This window comes from Rhinichthys klamathensis, unplaced genomic scaffold (genome assembly GCF_029890125.1).
Source record: "Rhinichthys klamathensis goyatoka isolate OS25496 unplaced genomic scaffold, OSU_Roscu_1.1 h1tg000060l_1, whole genome shotgun sequence".
Taxonomy (NCBI): domain Eukaryota; kingdom Metazoa; phylum Chordata; class Actinopteri; order Cypriniformes; family Leuciscidae; genus Rhinichthys; species Rhinichthys klamathensis.
The window spans coordinates 4,033,649-4,053,107 of record NW_026606605.1 but is presented as its reverse complement, the minus strand read 5'-3'; the positions used below and the strand labels follow the sequence as shown (position 1 = coordinate 4,053,107).

At 41.9% G+C, this 19,459-nt stretch overlaps 1 protein-coding gene across 20 annotated transcripts in view; it reads right to left on the bottom strand.

Moving 5' to 3' along the window:
• The window catches only part of adgrb2 (adhesion G protein-coupled receptor B2), a 346,370-nt gene that overhangs the window by 259,207 nt on the left and 67,704 nt on the right, over nt 1-19,459 (bottom strand). For all 20 annotated transcript variants that reach the window (XM_056249712.1, XM_056249721.1, XM_056249717.1 and 17 more), the window contains exon 2: nt 8,173-9,001. In XM_056249712.1, the coding sequence (XP_056105687.1) occupies nt 8,173-8,986 (814 nt within the window). In that variant the 5' untranslated portion in view covers nt 8,987-9,001. The remainder of the gene's footprint in view (nt 1-8,172; nt 9,002-19,459) is intronic.

Here is a 19,459-nt window from a genome sequence, read left to right as displayed (position 1 = left end):
ATGAATTTCTCAAAACGAATCAACACGAGAAAATCCAGTAGAACTTACTTGGCTTTCTCAGGTCATGTGTGCCAAATCAATAATTGAACGGCAAGTTCCAATTGAGTTGGAACTGATGAGCCGATCTGTGTTGCATTTGTTGGTTGACAACATATTGATGAGAATACATCACAAGTGCACCTTGTACCTTAAATCAACAAAGGGCTATTGGAGTTTGAAATAGAGAGACTGACATTGAAAGAATTCAAATGAATATTCCGGTTTCAGTACAAAGTAAAACTGACAAAAATTGAGGCACAATGTTGATAACTACAAATATTACTTTCAGCTTGTCCCTCCTGATCAAATCTGGGATACAGAGAGACACTTGAAGAGTGAGACACAATTGAAGTGAATGGAGCCATTTTGTTAACATTAAAATACTCACCGTTTCAAAAGTATAGCCACAAGATGTAAACAATAAGATCACACTTTCTGCTCTTGGGAACCGTCAACTGGCTAGCTTCCTGACATTTGTCACACCAGACACCTCAAGATTAAGGCAGATCAGTCTTAAGTCACAGATCAGATTAACCAAGCAATTAAAGCTTCCTCAAACATTACAATCCCTGAAAGTCAGCTCCGAGAGAATGAGAAACATGAGAACAAGTCAGTGTTCTCTAGGGATTTTTCGTTTTCCAAGACTACCTGCAGCTCTTTGTGCTTGGAAGAGCTTATTTTCCTGGATGCACGGGCTATTGCTTTCAAGCAATTTTTGCATGGATGTAGGGTATTTAACTATATAATTACATATTAAGTCTACACAATGAAGTGGAATTATACTTCTGTCTCTGAACACACCGTCTGCCATGAGGCCAAGAAATGGAGACGGATAAAAGGAGCATGATCCTAGACTATTAACTTTGAAGATCTACCATCTCTGAACAAACGTTGAGTGTTTGATGTTAGAATTAGCACAATAAGCAGAAAGATGAGGATATCTGGATGTTGGTCACGTAACTAGGGATAGTGTCATAAATGGAGTACTGTTTTACACACGTGACATGTTTTCACTTCTACTGTATAATTTATTTTTCTCTTACAGAATTTAGAGTGGTAATTATAAGTCAGCAGTGCATAGAAATAAATAGTAAAACCTGACTTTAATAGACCATTCAGCATGGTACACAATCCTTAAAGGTGAATTACGACGGCAACAAAGCAAATATATACATTTTATACAATAAAATCTCTTTCTCTCACATATACAGTATATATATATATATATATAAATATATATATATACTGTATATGTATATATGTATATATATATATATATATATATATATAATTGAATGTTTATTAAATTATATTAAATAAATGTCTATCTGATCAAGCCCTAGAGTTTATTTATTTAAATCAGACAAGGTGGGAAAATGGAGACCGAATATCAAAATATCTCTATTCCCTTTTACCAAAGCACTTATTCTTTCAAATGGAAGCAGTTTGAAAACAATCTTCCAATACCACAAGTGAATTGATGTTGGTTTACCCTAAATCGAATCAAGTAAAATAGATCTAACTTCTGTACAAGACTTACGTTGCCTAGTGAGTGTGAAAGGAAATAGCAAAAGTCAAAAGCAAATGCAGGCCAAAGTAAGGATTACAACACCTAGCTGAAAGGTGTAAGAGACAACAGCAGGGACCCTCATCTTAACCTACTGGCTCTCTTGGTCAAGGGGAACCATGTGTGGACCGAAGGCCGGGGAAAGCTGGACTCGGATCGCAGAGCGGGCTCCTTCCTTCGTCCGCCCCTGCAGTTCAGATCAGCAGTGGAACCAGAACTGAGAAGACTCCTCCATCCATCATGATGACACTGCCACTGTTAACAAATCTCTAACAACAACACTTCAGCCTCGCCTCGGGCATTGCCCAGCTCCATATAATATGCACATATACTGTATACACAGCTTCACAAATACCACCTGCAGATATGCTTTCAATGAGCACGCACATTCTCAAAATAAATGCTTTTATAACAATATTCATGTATGGTATTCATACCTGCAGAATTGCTAAGATCGACAGATTACTACAGAATTTATATAGCTTGATACCGTTAGGCTTAATATATTGAAATATGTATTTAATTTAATCATTAAATTATTCAAAATGTATTTAAATATATATGAAGTAATTATATATCATCAAATACAAATCATAATGAATGATTTCAGCTAGTAATACACTACATTTTACCAAATATACAGTCCCATTCCATCACGACCAGCACAGGAAATGCATGCACATATTCCATGTGGGCTTAAAAATTGAAACTCACACACAAAATCAGCTGTCCTTCCCATAACGCTCTGCTAAATGTGTGTCCCCAAGTTGTTATTTTTGCAGAAACTCTGGGAGGCTTCTAACAGTTTGTGAGTCTCTCTTGGCACAAGCACAATTATTATTCAGAGAGGAGAGAGTAATATTGATTCAAAGTCTCAAGTCCAAATAGAGAGACAGAAAGTGTGCAACTATGAGAGTGTGTGGGCACTGAAGTTAATAAAACTAGTCCGACTAGCATAGCCTTCAGTCCATCAGCTTTCCTTTTGTAATGGCAGTTGTGCCGCCAAAGTCACTAGCTATCTCTAGCAGAGAAATTGCCAGCCATTATGAAGCTATAACAGTATCATAAATTAATTGTTGCACAGGTGGTGAAGGCACCCTGCTATCTCTGACAAGAGCTAAGCATGGGAAGAACTTTTTGCACTGAAATTCTTTGAGATTTTTGTCAGCTGACATTCACTATCGTTTAAACTGCTGGAGTAAATCTATTTCTATTATGATGCTGAAGTAGGTGTGGGCGATATGGGAAAAAATATACTATCATTATATTTTGCAGGCAGTATCATGATGCACAATCTTTTCACAATAAATTCTTTTTATGTTGGTTTTTAAGACTATTTTGCAAGTCACTGAGCAATACAGCCAAACTAATATCCCTGTTTTAAACATTTAGCCTTACAAGGCAACACAAAAAGCCAACTAATATGATTCATATTCTTTCTGGTATCTTGGTATACAGGTATCAGTATCGGCTAGTACCAAAAATGTAAGTATCGGCATCAGACTCGTTCTGAAAAAAGTGGTATGCCTAATTTATAATTTGGCAATGATAACAGTTTTGTCATGCTACACTGCTAACAGCTTATTACCAGCAGGAAAAATTACAATATTTGTTGGAATAGATATTGTTATGCTAATAGATATGTAGCAGTGCTACTAGCTAGTTAGGGCCAAAATGAGTTATCTACTACCAAACAACTGTTAGTTTCAGCCCTAACACTACTCCTTTACTCCAGTCTACAACCTGAAACATCACAATTACCAATGAAGTATTTTAAGAATTCAGAGAAACACACCCAGATGAATTCATAGTAATAGAGTCTAATGATGTCTTTCATGCTTCATAAAACCTCTGTTATATTTCACCTTGTACTCATTAGCCTTTCCGTATGTCAGTGATGTAACAGACAGTGTGTTAGAATGCCAGCTGGGTAGAAGAAAAAATGCAGTGTAGTCAAAATTCAAAGAAAGAAACAATATTCCCCTCAGAATAACAGGAAATCAACACAAAAAGCCACACCTCAAACAATGACCCAACCTGGCTTCTCTACATGTAATTCAGCAAAGCAGCAGCAGTCTACTATATTTCTGATGACAAATAGCAGGGGTTTTCAACAGACTTCAGGGACCACCAAACCAGTTACTCTGCCAACCCAAGGACATGTTAAAAAAGAGCTACATTTTCACAGCAACTCTTTAAAAAAACAAACAAAAAAACTATTAAGTGTGTTAGCATTAGCATTAGCTATTTTCTAAAAGCATTCATCCATTCGTGACTAGTAGGTAGTCTCATGGTAGTCTCAGCCCCATAGTTGAGAATTATATAATGTAGTAATGTAGCCTAAGTGTGAGAAAGTTTAAAAAAGGAAATATTCACATTGTGAGACATTAAGTCATATTTGCGAGATATAAAGTCACATTGTGTCAAAGTCACAAAAATACCATTGTGAGAAAAAAAAATTGCAATTGTGGGATATTATTTCTCATAATTGCAATTTAGGCCCTGTTTACACCTGGTATTAAGATGTGTTTTGGTCGATCGGATCACAAGTAGACGAGGGAGACACATTCCTGTTTACACCTGGTGTTTTAATCCATCTCTTTTGTCCACTTTCAACCACTTCTGTCCTGATTTATTCAAAGGGAGGGTCTATGGACGGGTAAATGTATGGATTTTTCAAATCTTTCAATCTAATGGATGAAATAATCTAACACAATTTACATATGAACGTGGATGAAAAAACATATGGAGAGATTTGGCTTTAATTTCTGCTCGGATAGCTGCAAGACTGCGCCGAACTTGGTGAGTGTGTGTTAGAAATCAGGATTGGTGAGAGAACATTGTGCTTGGTATGTTTTTTGCAAACAAAGTTTAAATCATGTCTGGCTTACGTGCTTCACATAATGTTTAGGCATTAGGTCAGTAGGCAGAGAGTAGGCGGTCTTTTGTGGCTGTTTGAACGTATTCAACCACATGAGTCTCTAAACTACGAAAGCAATCCGATCGAATGTGTTTTGGACTACCTCTGGAAGTGGTCAAAAGTGGACAAGCTCAAAACGTTTTAAACCCCGTTTATTGTGAGATAAAAAAATAGTCACATTGTAGGAAATACAGTCGCAATTCTGAGATATAAAGTCACGTTGTGAGAAATAAAGTTGCAATTGTGAGATATAAAAATCACATAATAGAAATTCTGGACAAATATAAAGACTACAAACTAAAACCACTGAGAAAAGACAGAGCTAATGAGCTGTCAGACATTATTAAATTCCTCCTACAAACACCTCTGTACATGCCAGTGCGTTTCTATTAACTTCTGCAATTGAATTTATTCAAATCAGTTTTGGTATTCACTACAGATATGTATGCTGTTTATAAACATACACAGCCGAAAACATTCAACTTTCACTATTTATGTGAAACAGACAGGGACCTCCAGAAATGCACAACGCACAAGGCGCTTAAAAAAAACACACACATTAATGAATGTAATCAAAGCGTGATTATATCAACATTAACTCAAGCGTTCTAGATAATGCAGCATGGCGATCTGGCTTCTGCCTGCAAGCTGATATTTCAGTCTACATGAAACTAGATCAACATCACACACATACAACCACACCAATTAGCCTCCATTAGCTACAACCCTAGCATAAAAAATATATATATATGATATGCTGTAACAGTGTGTGGATTTTATCCGCCTTTGTCAACCCCATCTCGAGGCTGCGGCACTTGGTATTAAGGTCTACACACAGGAGAAAGAAGCGCCATGTTCACATGGGTTTTGAGCATAGGGATTGTCTTCTCTCATCTAGAGATGCGCTAGAAATACCTAAGCCTGAAGACAATTAAATAATTAGTCCACATAAGCCTTCGGATAACATGCCTGTAATTAAATCATTTGCACACCAAGGGATGGTGACAGTTCACCAAAACAAATTTTGTCTGTTGTGGGTTTTCATCTCCCATCTAGACAAAATGATTTAATTGCAGTTCAACATGTGAAACAAGTGGATTCTGGAATGGTGGAAGAGTTGTTTTAAAAAGATAGTTTATATAAAAGGCAAATGTGGATATTTGTGAATATGCACAACAAGAATATTGGTACACTTGTTGGTACACATGCTCTAGTAACTCGTTCAACATTAGATGGGTTACTAAGGTAAAGTAAAATGAGTATTTGGCTGGTCAGTGGCCATGTGATTTCAATATGGTGGCTACCATGAGAAGACCTGCTCCATGTAAAAATAAAAAGCTTTTATTGTGTGATAGATATGACACACATATCTCATGTCTTGATTTCACGCGAGTATATATTATTTTAAACATATTTTCAAAAGTAATTCATTACAAATGAAACTTTAATGAGGGAAATCTTAGAGTGCATTCTATTCCACAGATTTCAGCAGATTTCTATGGAAGCTTGTTTCCGCCATGGAATAAACATAAAAAAAATGTGAGTTTATCTCACAATTATGACTTTTGCAAGTTTCGAGTTTATAAGTCTTTTCGACTTTTCGAGTTTATAAGTCACTTTTTTTCTCTGAATTCGGAGACATAAACTCGCAATTGCGAGTTATATCGTCAAATTTATTCTGTGCCGGAAACAAGCTTCCATAGATTTCCCCTTACAAAAAAAATTGAACAAACATGCAAAATCCTAGTGGATCTAATTATTATACATGTATATTTTATTACATTATTTAGTAGTTAGGAGACATACTGTATATGCCTGTGTGCTCTGATGTTCTGCATTTATTTTATTTTTTTATGATTTTGAATAATTTGAAATAACTGTGCGGGAAGCTACATATCCTCTATTCCAGAGTGGCCTAATTATGGTAAAAAAAATATCCCAATATTCACCTAAAAATACTGTCAACATCTTTCCACAGAAGAACTCTCCATGCTTGAAATTGGCTTGTGTCAGTAATGTCAGCTTTGAGGAGAAGGCTGTTTAATGCGGGCACAGGAGAAGCCTGCATCTCTGTGACAGGCACATTGGCAGTGTCCTTCTGTCTGGCACAGCCAATCAGCATGCTGACTCAAGGGAGGAGAGAACTCAGTGTGGCTTTAGCTGAGAGGCACTAGAGCGAGCCAGGAAAAGCCCGACTGAAGCATGCACGCTCATACACGTCCTCTCAGTCTCACTTTCCCATTCTAGTAGCTTCTTTATAGGCACCAACACACATTCTCCCTCTCTATTTCTCTCAAATGGAACGCACATACAGAGAATGTGTGTGTCTATATGCAACATTTTGACAATGAAGTCTATTAATGACGTTGATCTTATCCGCAGGGTCAGATCAACCCCGCGGATAAGGATCTTATGAACATGGGTCAGAAAACCCGTCTGTTATAAAATTAGTATTTGTTATTATTTTTTTTATTAATTAACAAGGCCCACACTCCCTGCAATGAACTGTCCTCTACTTCAATCCTCACCCACAAATCTGAAGCTTAATGCATCACATATCAAAAACACAAGACAACGCCAGCAAAAGTGACAAGTGACAGATCTAAGCCACCTGCCGTGATACTATGTTACTATACCTACTGAATAGCCTACTGAACATTTGTGCTTATCAAGAAGCCTAACCTACATTATAGACACAACATGTCTTACTTTGTCCAAATGATCCAAAAAACAAACCCTGAACCCTCGCAAACCTCCAATCAACACACCATTGTGGCGTTCCTGAATGAATCTGTCTTTTTATAATGAATTGATTCAAAGAGTCACTCATAAAGACTCACTTATCAATGAACCACATACTAGCATGCTATTCTTACTACTTCTACCATATCTTTATATACCAGAAATACTTAGAATAGTGTGGTAGTCTATGCGATTCTGAATTCAGCAACAGTAGTTTTATTCAGTTTAGTGATTCAATGACTAGTTCATCCCTGAAAGGATCAGTGTGAATTGGTGATTCAATGACTCGCTAATAACACAGTAATTCCTCTCCACCTACAGGAGTAACAATATAACTTGCAGAAAGAGACACTGAAAAAAACCCATTACTACAATATACAGACAAGCAGATTGAATCAAACAGTCCCAGTGCTGTACAAAATACCAGCACTCAAGGAACACTGCTCAGTCAATCAGATTCAAGAATCAGAATCCCTAGCATAATAAACCCCAAATTGTTCTGACTGGCTATGATTTTGCCAGTGTCTACTGTCAAAGTACTTGTCAGGGACAAAGTGTGTAAGAGAAAGTAGCACACATGCCTCCCCGGTCCTCACCCTATATCAGCAGGACCAAACAGTGCAGCCAAGGGGAGTCAGGGATTACCATTTTATCACAAACAATTATCCTCATTGGAGGCAGTTCCAAGTGACTTTCCCTTTTGTAATTAGAAGCTAATAATTGAAATATAAAATGAGCTCTCTAAATCAAATCAAGCTGAAAGTGAAACACTTTGTTTGTGATCCAAAACGAGCCCATGGTTACCCAATCAAACAAACTAGCTTGTAAAGCAGTTTAATTGATATTAATGAAACAAGCAGTAAAAAGAACAGCTAGCAGCAGGTCAAAAATAAGCCTGGCTTACCTTGCCGGACATCTCTCGGTGCTATAGCGATGCCGTTCTTTGAATGCAGCTGTGTTACGCAACAGTCGTCGGGTGGGGATTGCAACACACTCGCGCTGGGGTCTAAGGAGTGGTTGTGGGGTGCAGTGGGCAACAGGGACACCGGGGGGGCCGTGTTGGGACACACGCAACCCGTCTGGGAGATACTGCAGCTCTCGGCATCCCAGCCTGAGCCGACGTGCAAGCATTCCTCGAACCATCTGCACAGGACTCCACATGTAAACTGACTCGAATTCTCATTATTGATGAGCAGAACCTCTACGAGCCGGAAGTCCAGAGTTTCCGCCGACAAGGGGGTCTGGCCCTCGGACATCCCATCTTCGCTGTCGCTGTCTCCGCTGGGGTGAGCAGTCAAACACAACTGCACAAAGTTCTTATCAAATTGCAGGAAGGTGTGGGGTCCTGGGACCATGCAGAGCTCTACGGCTTCAGAGTCCGAGGGGAAGGTGGGCTGGTCTGGGGGGCCACAGGTCTGGTTTGAGAGGTAGTGGTCCAGGGGCAACACCAGAGGGGAAAAAGCTAAACAGGCCCCGGCATGGCGATTGAAGCGGAAATAGAGCGAGTACTTGGTGGGGTCAGGGTTCTCCACAGTCCAGGAGCATCCAGATGCCAGAGCCGACGGGCTGGGAAAGAGGTCCCTGAGCGAAAAGGAGCCGTATAAAACCCCAGCCACCAGAGAGGAGCAGGGGGCAGCCTGACCCAGCGGCTCCACAGCCCAGGCCAGTGCAAAAAGGGATGACAGCACAGACAGACAGAGATGACCAGCAGTGTTCATCCTATGTCATTTGTCCTGCGGGGGAAGAAAGACGTATAGATGAGTGATCTTTAAGTGCAAACAATGAATCAGTCAAATATAATATTAAATCAGATCATCAGTTTATTTTTGCCCATTACTTGGCTTCAAACTATTTGAATAGCGTATAGTCTAAGGCTATAAAATTCTGGCAAAATGGTTCAAACTATAAAATAACATTGTAAAGTGATAAAATACAAAACTTCTCACAGTTTGAAAGCAGCTGAAAAGTAATCGTTTTTTGGAATTCTATTCCCCAACACATTCGAGACCTCATCATTGCACGATTTCAAAAAAACACCTTAAATATCTTGTTTGCTTCTTGTTTCCCTGACCCCTGATTTATGATCTGATTGTTATGCATGTTATGTTATCTACCTCAGTTTATTACGTTACCTATCTTAGTTTAACCATATTGTTTCTCTGTCTGCTGTAATGTTTATTTGTATAATATCGTAAAGCGACCTTGAGTTTGCAGAAAGGTGCTATATAAAATAAACATAGTATTATTAGTTTTATTATATAACACAGACAGACAGACATGCAGACAGATAGATTTTACTATACTAACATGTTTTATTTCTTTTTTTAAGTAACTGTTAATAAAAGAAAAATGCCATTCCTTACAGTATGTTGCTTATTTCAGGTTTTGATGAAAGGCAGTGGCTATTTACATTTAAAAACTTGTATTTACAATGACTGTAATAGTGTTAAATTCTGTTTGCACCATATACAAAAAAATTGAAATAAAGGCATATTGTTTACACTAAGTGCAAATAGCATTGCATGTTATTTACACAGTGTAAACAGAATAAACATGCTGTTTGTGCTAAAAAGAAAATCTCTCAGCAATGGTGGGTGGATTTAGTGAAATAAACATGACACTTCCAAATATGTAGATGTATACTATACATATGCAATTACTGTATATGTTCATTTCTTTATTTTAAGGAAGTGCACCGATAACTGATGACGATTCTCCATGCACAAAGTAAAGTTGATTATTTTCATTATCGATTGTTATCAATTAGTCGTCACAGCCCTAAATACTACAATAATTTGCTTTGTGTGAAACAGCATGTGTTGATAAAACAAAAGAGAAAGAGAGTTCTGAAAGAGAGAATGCAAGAAGGGCAACACAATGTTATTTGAATATTAGATTCATTAACAGATTTACATCACTAATCCTCTTTAATCTGCTCTGCGGAGACACTGCAGAGTGTCATAAACAAATGGAACGACAACAGAAAAACCAAGACCGGAGAAACAGAGCGAGATGAAGAGGAACGGTCGTGTCACATATCGGGCCATTTAAGCTCTCTGACAGCATTAATGAAGCGGAAAGTTTTCCTATAAATCAGCCCCTTCGGTCTTGATTCCCGTCTGCCAGAGCTCCTCACGCCTGCCTTTATCCTCCGCTGCGTTTGCGAGCCCTAATTCAGCCTCTCCTGAGCCACCGCTCACTTCTCATTCAGTCGGCCCACCCCTCTGGCAGAGGTCCCTTTGTCTTAATTACATGTGGTTAGTGGGTCACATTACTGGCATACAGTTGGCTGCGGTGGGACGTGCTTCATTTGGAGGGCCTTCGGGTTTACGTACACTCCCACCTGGATCAATAGTTGGAAATCTCTGACTTTCTCCCTCCTTTCTGCCTTTTTGTCATTCTGTCTCACCCTTCCTCTCCTCCTTCCCACTCAGAGCAGACTTGTAAATCATTTCAGGGCTGCGTGTTCTCTCTGTGAAGGTCGCAATCCTATTCAAAAAGACACAAAACGGACATGCATACTTTTCTCCGATGTCTGAAATTCCTGACGGATGTACCGAAAAGACTGATGACTCTTCTGTGGAGAGTTTAGCCTCTCAACTAATCTCCCACACTTTCATTTGCATGCGCGGGCACACACACACACACACACACACATCGCTAGTTTCCCATAGTGACATTTACATATCTTTGAGTTTTTGTTCAACAGGATGTGGCACATGACACTAATTTTTTTTTAATCTGTTTGATAATTTTTGATCTATTGATTCAAAATACATAAGAATACAAATTCACACATAGAAAGACTTGAACACACCTCTTCTATGATAAGTCTGTCTTTAATTATTGAGTTCAAATTCATTTTTGATAATTGTGTTGGGTATGAAGTAAAAAATGTCAAGGTGATACAAAGGTCCTGATATCACAAAGAAGACAAAAAAGCCTCATTAAAAGCACCATAACGAAAAACCTAGTTTGCCATAATATTTATTTCTTTGACAATAAAAAAAAAAAAAAAAAACCACTTCACTGCTTATCCATGTTTAAAACCCACAACAATGATATAAAGAAACCCTCATGATTGTTTGTCGAGGTAAATATGTCTCTTCCAGCTAATCCATAATGCTGTAAGTATGTAAGATATGCAGCTGCAGCTGCATAAATATATATATATATATAAATCCCATAGCTGATCTAGGCAGGTGGAGCTGGGGGAGGTGGAGGGTTTCAGAGGAACTGTGAAAGAGCACTTCAGGACTGGCCTACAGCAAACACTGAACCAGACTATTTAAATGATGATCAAGCAATCTCACTGGTTTCAGGATCAGCAGAGCTCAATCAGCTTGTGTCAAGTGGTAATGATGTAATTGCTTGTAAGTAACGACTAAGATATGCACACATGTATCCCTGTTTTTTTTTTCCCCCAACTTGATGGAAACATTACAGGACACTTATACGCTCATTAAAACTTTGAACCTTATGAAACGAACATCAATGCCAAGAATCTATTTCTAAGAACTTGCTATATGTGTTTTAAAAGAGATTTTTCCTTTTTAAATGAGAGGATGTTTCATTTTCTTTATCATGTCTTTGACACATATACCAGAACTTTTGCCACTTTTTGCTGAGGACGCAGCCTTTCATGCTTATTTTGAGTTTACCTTTGATAGAGCATCAAAAGTTTAATATATAAAGATAAAAAGCATTTGTCTAGTCAAGCATCTGTTGGGATGTTATGAATATTCCGATGCATCTCAAAAGCACATTATCTCAGTGTATGAGGTGTGCTTGGAATCAGTCACCAGCAGTGAAGCGAGTTAAATGGAGCTACGAATTGGCTCTGGAGAGGGGCCTTTAGACAAGGCAGATGAAAACACGAGAGTTTAAAGTGGATACATCTTTCATATGACTAGAGCTTCCTGACTCAAGCTTATTGTGAGATGGCTGAAATAAAGGGTTTACAAGAACAAAATGGCACAAACAAATTATTCTACCAATAAATAAATAAATAGATGAATTGGCACAAAGAAACGAGTCGCACTCCATTTCACACGTGCTTATCGCTTCTGTTCTCTCGTGTCTCATATTTTTGGAAAATGCTTATCTGATCATGAGTTTGCTTATTTAGTTATTGATTTATTTTGTGAGATTATACTTGTTTTTTTTTTTTCTTTGGCATTGGCTATTTTAAACTGCAGGGAGCAGACAGACCATATCTGAATGTTTGTATACATGTGACACTAATCTGATTTTGTTCCCCTCCCTGAATCATGTGAACAAATCCTTTTAAATCCGATTTGCTTTACTTTCATGTGTGGTCCTGGATTGGATACATTTCTGATTGGAGTCAAAACTGTCAGACCAAAATTCATGTGTTTGTTGAACATAAAACAACACTGTTCATTCATTCAGTGCCAACAGCACCTTAAAAAAAATTCCAAGAGAATCAGAGATGGCAAAATAACACTTAATTGATATTGGGGAATATAATTCATTTAGGCAAAACTTGAGGGGATATTTCACAACAGAGCTGTGTTAGCACATTAGTTTTGCACCTTCCAGCGCCAGCTTTAATGCTGAGAAATGTGAGAACAATTCAAGAGGCCCAAAGGAGGATTAATGGAGGTTAAATGCATAAATGTACATTACACAATATATAAAAAATGTAGGCTACACATACAAACACATATGTACAGCGTCATGTGTCCATGCATTGGGAAATAGCACTAATAAAATTAATAAAATAAGGCAGCTGTTTGTTTAAACTTATCATATATACAGGTCACTGACAAACATCAATGAGAACCGTCAAAGCAAAAAGATCATTAAGGCCAATATGAACACAGCCACCATTTATCAAACTTTATTCCTGTGATGACTATAACACCTTGATACATTTTCATGAAAACGATTACTTGTATAAAAGAATACTTACTTTTTGAATAATATTTGTTCATTAAGTACACCAGTGAGCAGCTGTCAGTAAAAACAGAAGAGCATCCCTCACTAGCACAAAGAAATCAAACACTAAACCGCCTCTGAGAACAGGAGCTTGAAAGAAGGTGGGAAAGACATAGAAGGTCAGGCAAACACAGTGCAAGGAGCATGTCTGGAAATAATAGGTTCTGAGATGAAACTGAAACAGTAATAAAAGACATTGGGGATCTTTCGAGATGTAGGGATGGCTTTGATTTTTGACAAGTATATAATTTTGCAGCAACATATTTAAATGCCTGTCCTATTTAAATAGCCAATGGGCTTTAGTTACATCACAGCCATGAATCATGATTTATTACTTGCTGGATGGTTACAAGGGGTGGGGCATTCTCATTCAAGAGATATTTTTTTAATTGGACAAAAATCTTTATAGTGCAGGATGAGTCATCAATATTTTGTTTGCATTTTCCTGGAAGTCAAAGGCTTTAAAATGCACACATCTGCTAAAAAACTGAATTTTATATTTGTTAAAAGCCAACATTTAGGAGCACACTAGCATACAGATGACCTCAACGCTAATAGACATGGACTAAACCCACAAAACTCTCATTTTGATTCCCATAGGGCTTTAATATGAAGAGACTACTGTAAGCATGCAATTTCGTAGCTTGATTAGCAAGAAAAGTAAATACTGTGGTGCTTCCAAAAATGTGCCTTCTTTTGTTTGATCTGCTCGACCAGCCTGACACAGCAACACTGAATAAGCCAATGGCTTGGCTTTGGGGGTGGGGCTATAAGTATATCTAACCAATGACATAATTATGAGAAAACGGTTTAAAAAACACATTATTTCTGTTCATTTTCATTTGCTGATGCTAGTGGTCCAAAAATTATACACTTTGCCTTTAAAGAACATAATTTCATCTTGACCTCTCACTTAGCTTATTCAGAATAAGCCAGAATACTACCAAATGCAGTGTGAAGATAAAGAAGAACATGAAAAGTCCAGAATGGCTTGCTAAATATTTTTAGTCAATTACTCATTTTGTGAAATTACTCATACTTGTGGTCGGCTTGAACATTGTTAAATGACTTCAAAGCTGCTCTTGCCACAAAAGCAAAGCTTTGTAGTTTTGTGTTCAGGTCAGGTAGGCCAGCTCCTTGAGACCACATCCCCAGGGTGCAAAATCATACACTGACACACACACCCTCACAAACAATTACATAATTTTTCGGCTGAACAAGCCATATTTCATAACAGATGGAAGCAGCACCTTGACATTTGTAGATCCATCTTCAGTGTACATGCTCACAATCCATCTGAGTATTTGATTGATGGATACAAGGATTTTCAGGCAACCTTGGGGTCCCCTGGCTGTTCGGAGGGTATCACAGGCCCTGTAGTGGCTCCTAAAGCAAGCTAATGCAATGCTATAATGACCTTTTAGATGCAGGAGAGCAAGCTGAACATGCAAGAAAATAGCAAGGTCAGGTTAAGGGCACATGGTCAGGTTAAGGGCACATATGTTGCCTTTGGATATGATGTCCAAGAGTATAAGCAAGACTCCATATGAGGTTTGAAGGACAAAATATGTACTTGAGTATAGTGGACTTTGGAGAGGTGAAGAGAACATACCAGATGTTTGGTGATTTCCCATCAGGGAAAGCAGGATGTGTGTTGGAGAGTGTGAATAATTTTTCTTCAGCAACATGACTTGATTGGTTATATTAAGTACTAAATGACTAAATTTCTCTTTAAATAACAGCATTGATCGGGTGTTCTAGAGTTCTTCTACTGGACTCGAAAGTCCTAAATGTGAAGATTTCACATTTAACATACTAATCTATTGCATTATCAATAGGGACTGCAATTGAATTCACAATTAAGAGCCAACTATTCTGCAGTCACTCGACACATATATATATATGTGTGTGTGTGTGTGTGTATTCTGCAGTCACTCGACACATATATATATATGTGTGTGTGTGTGTGTGTGTGTGTGTTTTTTTCAGTTTTCAATTCATTGCGATTTTCAATTTTCAGTTTATACATTCTCTGGGAATTGAACCCATGGCCTTGGCGCTTCTCAGGGCCGGCCCGAGGCATAAGCGAACTAAGCAGCTGCTTAGGGCCCCTTGGCCACCAGGGGGCCCCCCAATCGAGTCGAAAAATCGAAAAATATTTTTTTAGATAACTTAAACAAGTGACATAAATGAATGAATTAATATGAATGAATGAATAATTAAAGACAAAAAAAAATCTGATTTCATGATCAATATAGCCTACCTCCCTACAACTGCTGCTGTGTCTGCCAGCGTTTAAGTCATGCGCATAATCTAGACAGACACCTCACGCGTGCATAGACAAGTCGTGCGCAACTGCGCATAGTCGCGGACTCGCGGTAATGTTAAGGCATGTCACAAAAAAGGACAAATCCCTCTGGTGCCGAAAATAGAACGAAGAAAATGACACAGGAGGAGAAAAAAAGAGCAAGATAAAAGTATGTTTGCATGATTACTTACGTTCCCTTTCCTCGATTTACTGAAGCCTATATGTAAAACGCATTTGCAGCTGCACAGCCAGCCCCCTGAGCGTCTGACCCGCTCATAGGCTGTGCTGCAGCAACTGCACATCCAATGGCGCGGGCGAATCTGACGCACAACCAATAAGCTAGCCCAACGTCAGAGCCCGTCGAGGGGGCGTGCCCCGCCTATATAGACCCCCGAATTCGCTATTATAGCAGATTTTACTCCTTCAGCGACAGTACACATGTCCCTGAGCTTTTTACTGTAGCATTCGCCGTCGAACAAGCCTTTCAGCCTGAGCGCGCTTCTCATCAGCAGACTTCGCCTGCACGTCGATTTCTCCTGACGCCATGTCACCTGTGGCTATCCGGCGACATTTATATCCTTTGTGCTATTGCTAACAATTTATTTCAGTATGCCTCGTCCATCCTGCGCCACGTGCGGAGGCCGTCTGCACGAGGCAGACCAGCACACGAGCTGCATTTCCTGCCTGGGGATCGACCACGCAGAGAATGCTCTCTCGGCCGGCGGATGTGAGGCCTGCGACTGCATGCCTATATCCGCGCTGCGAAATCGGCTAGCTCTCTCCCGGGACGGCGAGGCCGCTTCATCCACGCTTTCCGTTCCAAGGAAGAAGAAGCGTCGCAGCCAACGGCAACCGGAGGGTATGGAGATTGGTGAACGCACGCCGGCCGCGTCCCCGCGTGCTTCACTTTCTCCGACTCAAACGCCATCACGGTCCTGTTCGCAGGAGACCAGCGCCCCCCCCACACGTGGCGGGCCTCGTCTCCTTCGGCGGATCTCTCGAGCGTGACGACAGCTTATCCATCGCCGCTTCTGAGGACGAGTGGCGGGCTCTCTCGACCCCGTCACCACTTCTAAATCGGTGGCCAGCGGATTAGCGACTAGGACAAACTCCGACGCCGAGATGCTTCGGATCCTGACGAAGGCCGTCGCGGACCTCGACCTCGAGTGGGCCTCGCCCGAGGAGCCGCCTCGTAGTCGGCTGGATGGATGGTTTCTGGAGGGGCGCCAGCAGGCCCCGCGTCACAAACCGGCGCCATTTTTCCCCGAGGTCCACGAGGAGCTAACCAAGGCCTGGCGCGCTCCATACTCAGCACGTGTGGGATCCGCAGTTTCCGCGACGCTCTCCTCCGTGGATGGCGCAGCGGAAAAGGGTTATGAGTCTTTGCCGCCCCTCGAAGAGGCCGTGGCAGCTCATCTTTGCCCGAGCTCTGCAGCTAGCTGGCGAGCTAGAGCCGCTCATCCCAACAAACCCTGCCGTAACACCTCAGCCCTCGCTGGACGCGCGTACGCCGCCTCCGGCCAGGCTGCATCGGCCCTGCACACGATGGCCGTGTTGCAGGTCTACCAGGCCAAACTCCTCCGGTCCATGGACGAGGCTGGCCCGGACCCGGAGACTTTTCGGGACCTGAGGAGTGCTACGGACTTAGCGCTGCGTGCTACTAAGTCTACAGCACAAGCCATCGGCAGAAACATGGCTAGTTTGGTCGTGCTCGAGCGCCACCTGTGGCTTAACCTCACCGAGATCAAGGAGGCCGACAAGACGAGGTTTCTCGACGCTCCGGTGTCCAGCTCCGGTCTCTTCGGCCCGGCGGTGAAGGGATTCTCGGAGAGGTACACGGAGGCACAGAAAGCGTCCCAGGCCATGCGACACTTCTTGCCGAAGCGTTCGGGCTCCGCGTCCAGCAAGCCCAAACCTCCGCCTTCGCCTCATCCAGCCAAGCCGGCGAAACAGGCCTCTCAGCCCCGCCCTGCGGCTGATAGCCAGCGCCAGTCAAGGCCCGCGAAGCGCTACCCGCTCCCCAGGCGTCAAGGCCCTCGACCCAGCGCCGCGGCCGACCAGGCGCCTCCGAAGTCGTCCTAGCACGGAGGGGAAAGAGAGAGGGCTCGTGTCTCGCGCTAGCCGGACCACCCTCGAAGAAACCAGCAAAACTTCCCATAGCTCCCTGTTCAGTTCAGGCGGCTGGGGATTTTATTATTGTAAACAGGCCCGCAGCAGTGAGCGCGTCTCTGCAAACAAACGCCGTTTTCACGGCGACCCAAATAAAGCACAAAAAGAGCATGTTTCACAATCACAACACAGGGGTTCACGGTCCCCCTCCACTAGGTGGCCCCCGCCCTGTTGTAACACTGACTTCCCCCCAGGCAAAAGCCTATATAGTCAGTCAAACACTCAGTATGTGCACAAATCACATTATAAGGGTATCAGGTCCCCCTATGTTAGGCGGTCCCCCCCATTCAGTGTGTCACGCCCTAGCCACACGAGTGATGGCCTGGCAGGCCATCCCTGGTGTGTCGAGTTGGGTCATAAACACTATAAAGCGAGGCTACTCGCTCCAATTCGCTCGCAGACCCCCGAAATTCCAGGCAGTTATCGAGACATCGGTGAGAAGCGGCGTGAATCAAGTGCTTCGCACCGAAGTTCAAGAATTATTAGCAAAAGGAGCGATAGAGTCAGTCCCTCCCGCGCTAATGTATTCGGGGTTTTACAGCCGCTATTTCCTAATTCCAAAGAAAGACGGCGGGCTCAGACCCATTCTAGATCTGAGGCGTTTGAACAGGGCTCTCATGAGACGGCCTTTCAAAATGTTAACACTCAAACAGATTCTCGCGCAGGTTCGCCCGGGGGACTGGTTTGTTTCAATGGATCTGAAAGATGCATACTTTCATATTCAGATCGACCCTCGTCACAGGCCATTTTTGAGATTCGCCTTCGAGGGGAGGGCATATCAATACACCGTTCTGCCGTTCGGTCTGGCTCTGGCACCCCGTACATTCACGAAATGTATGGATGCAGCGCTTTCCCCGCTAAAAAGCCAGGGAGTGCGTGTGCTGAATTATCTCGACGACTGGCTGGTGCTAGCGCAGTCGAGAGACGAACTAATAGTGCACAGGGATTTGATTCTCAGCCATCTAAAATGCTTGGGTCTCACAATCAATGTTGCCAAAAGCGAACTGAATCCCAGCCAGACTGTGGTCTTTCTGGGCACGGTTTTGGACTCGGTGACAATGAAAGCGCGGCTCACTCAAGAGCGCGCGCTCTCGGTGCAGACACTGGTAGCCGCATTCAGGGCGCGCGAGCGCGCGCCTCTGAAGAGGTTTCAGAGACTGCTTGGTCTAATGGCAGCTGCATCATCAGTACTCCACATGGGATTACTGCACATGCGCCCGCTGCAGCACTGGCTGAAACGCCGTGTGCCAACCCATGCATGGCAGTCAGGCAGCCTGCGCATTATGGTGAATCAAGGGTGTTTGAGAACACTGGTTCCCTGGCGGGCTCAGGACTGGTACTGCAAGGGGGTGACCATGGGGATAGTTTCCAGGAGGAAAGTGTTTTTTACAGACGCATCCAACATGGGTTGGGGAGCGCTGCACGAGGGCAAGCCTGCCTCCGGCCTCTGGTCGAGCACGGAGCAGAGCTTACATATCAACTGTCTGGAAATGAAAGCGGTTGGTTTGGCCCTAAAAGCTTTTCTGTCAAACCTCAGGGGTCGCCACGTCTTGATCCGTACAGACAACATGTCTGTGGTGGCCTACATAAATCGCCAGGGTGGCATCAGGTCAGGCAACCTGTATGTGATGGCGAGGGACCTCCTCATGTGGGCACAAGCCAATCTGAGCTCTCTGAGAGCAGCGCATGTCCCGGGCGTCCAGAATGTGGGCGCGGATATGCTCTCAAGGGGCAACACTCCCCTAGGCGAGTG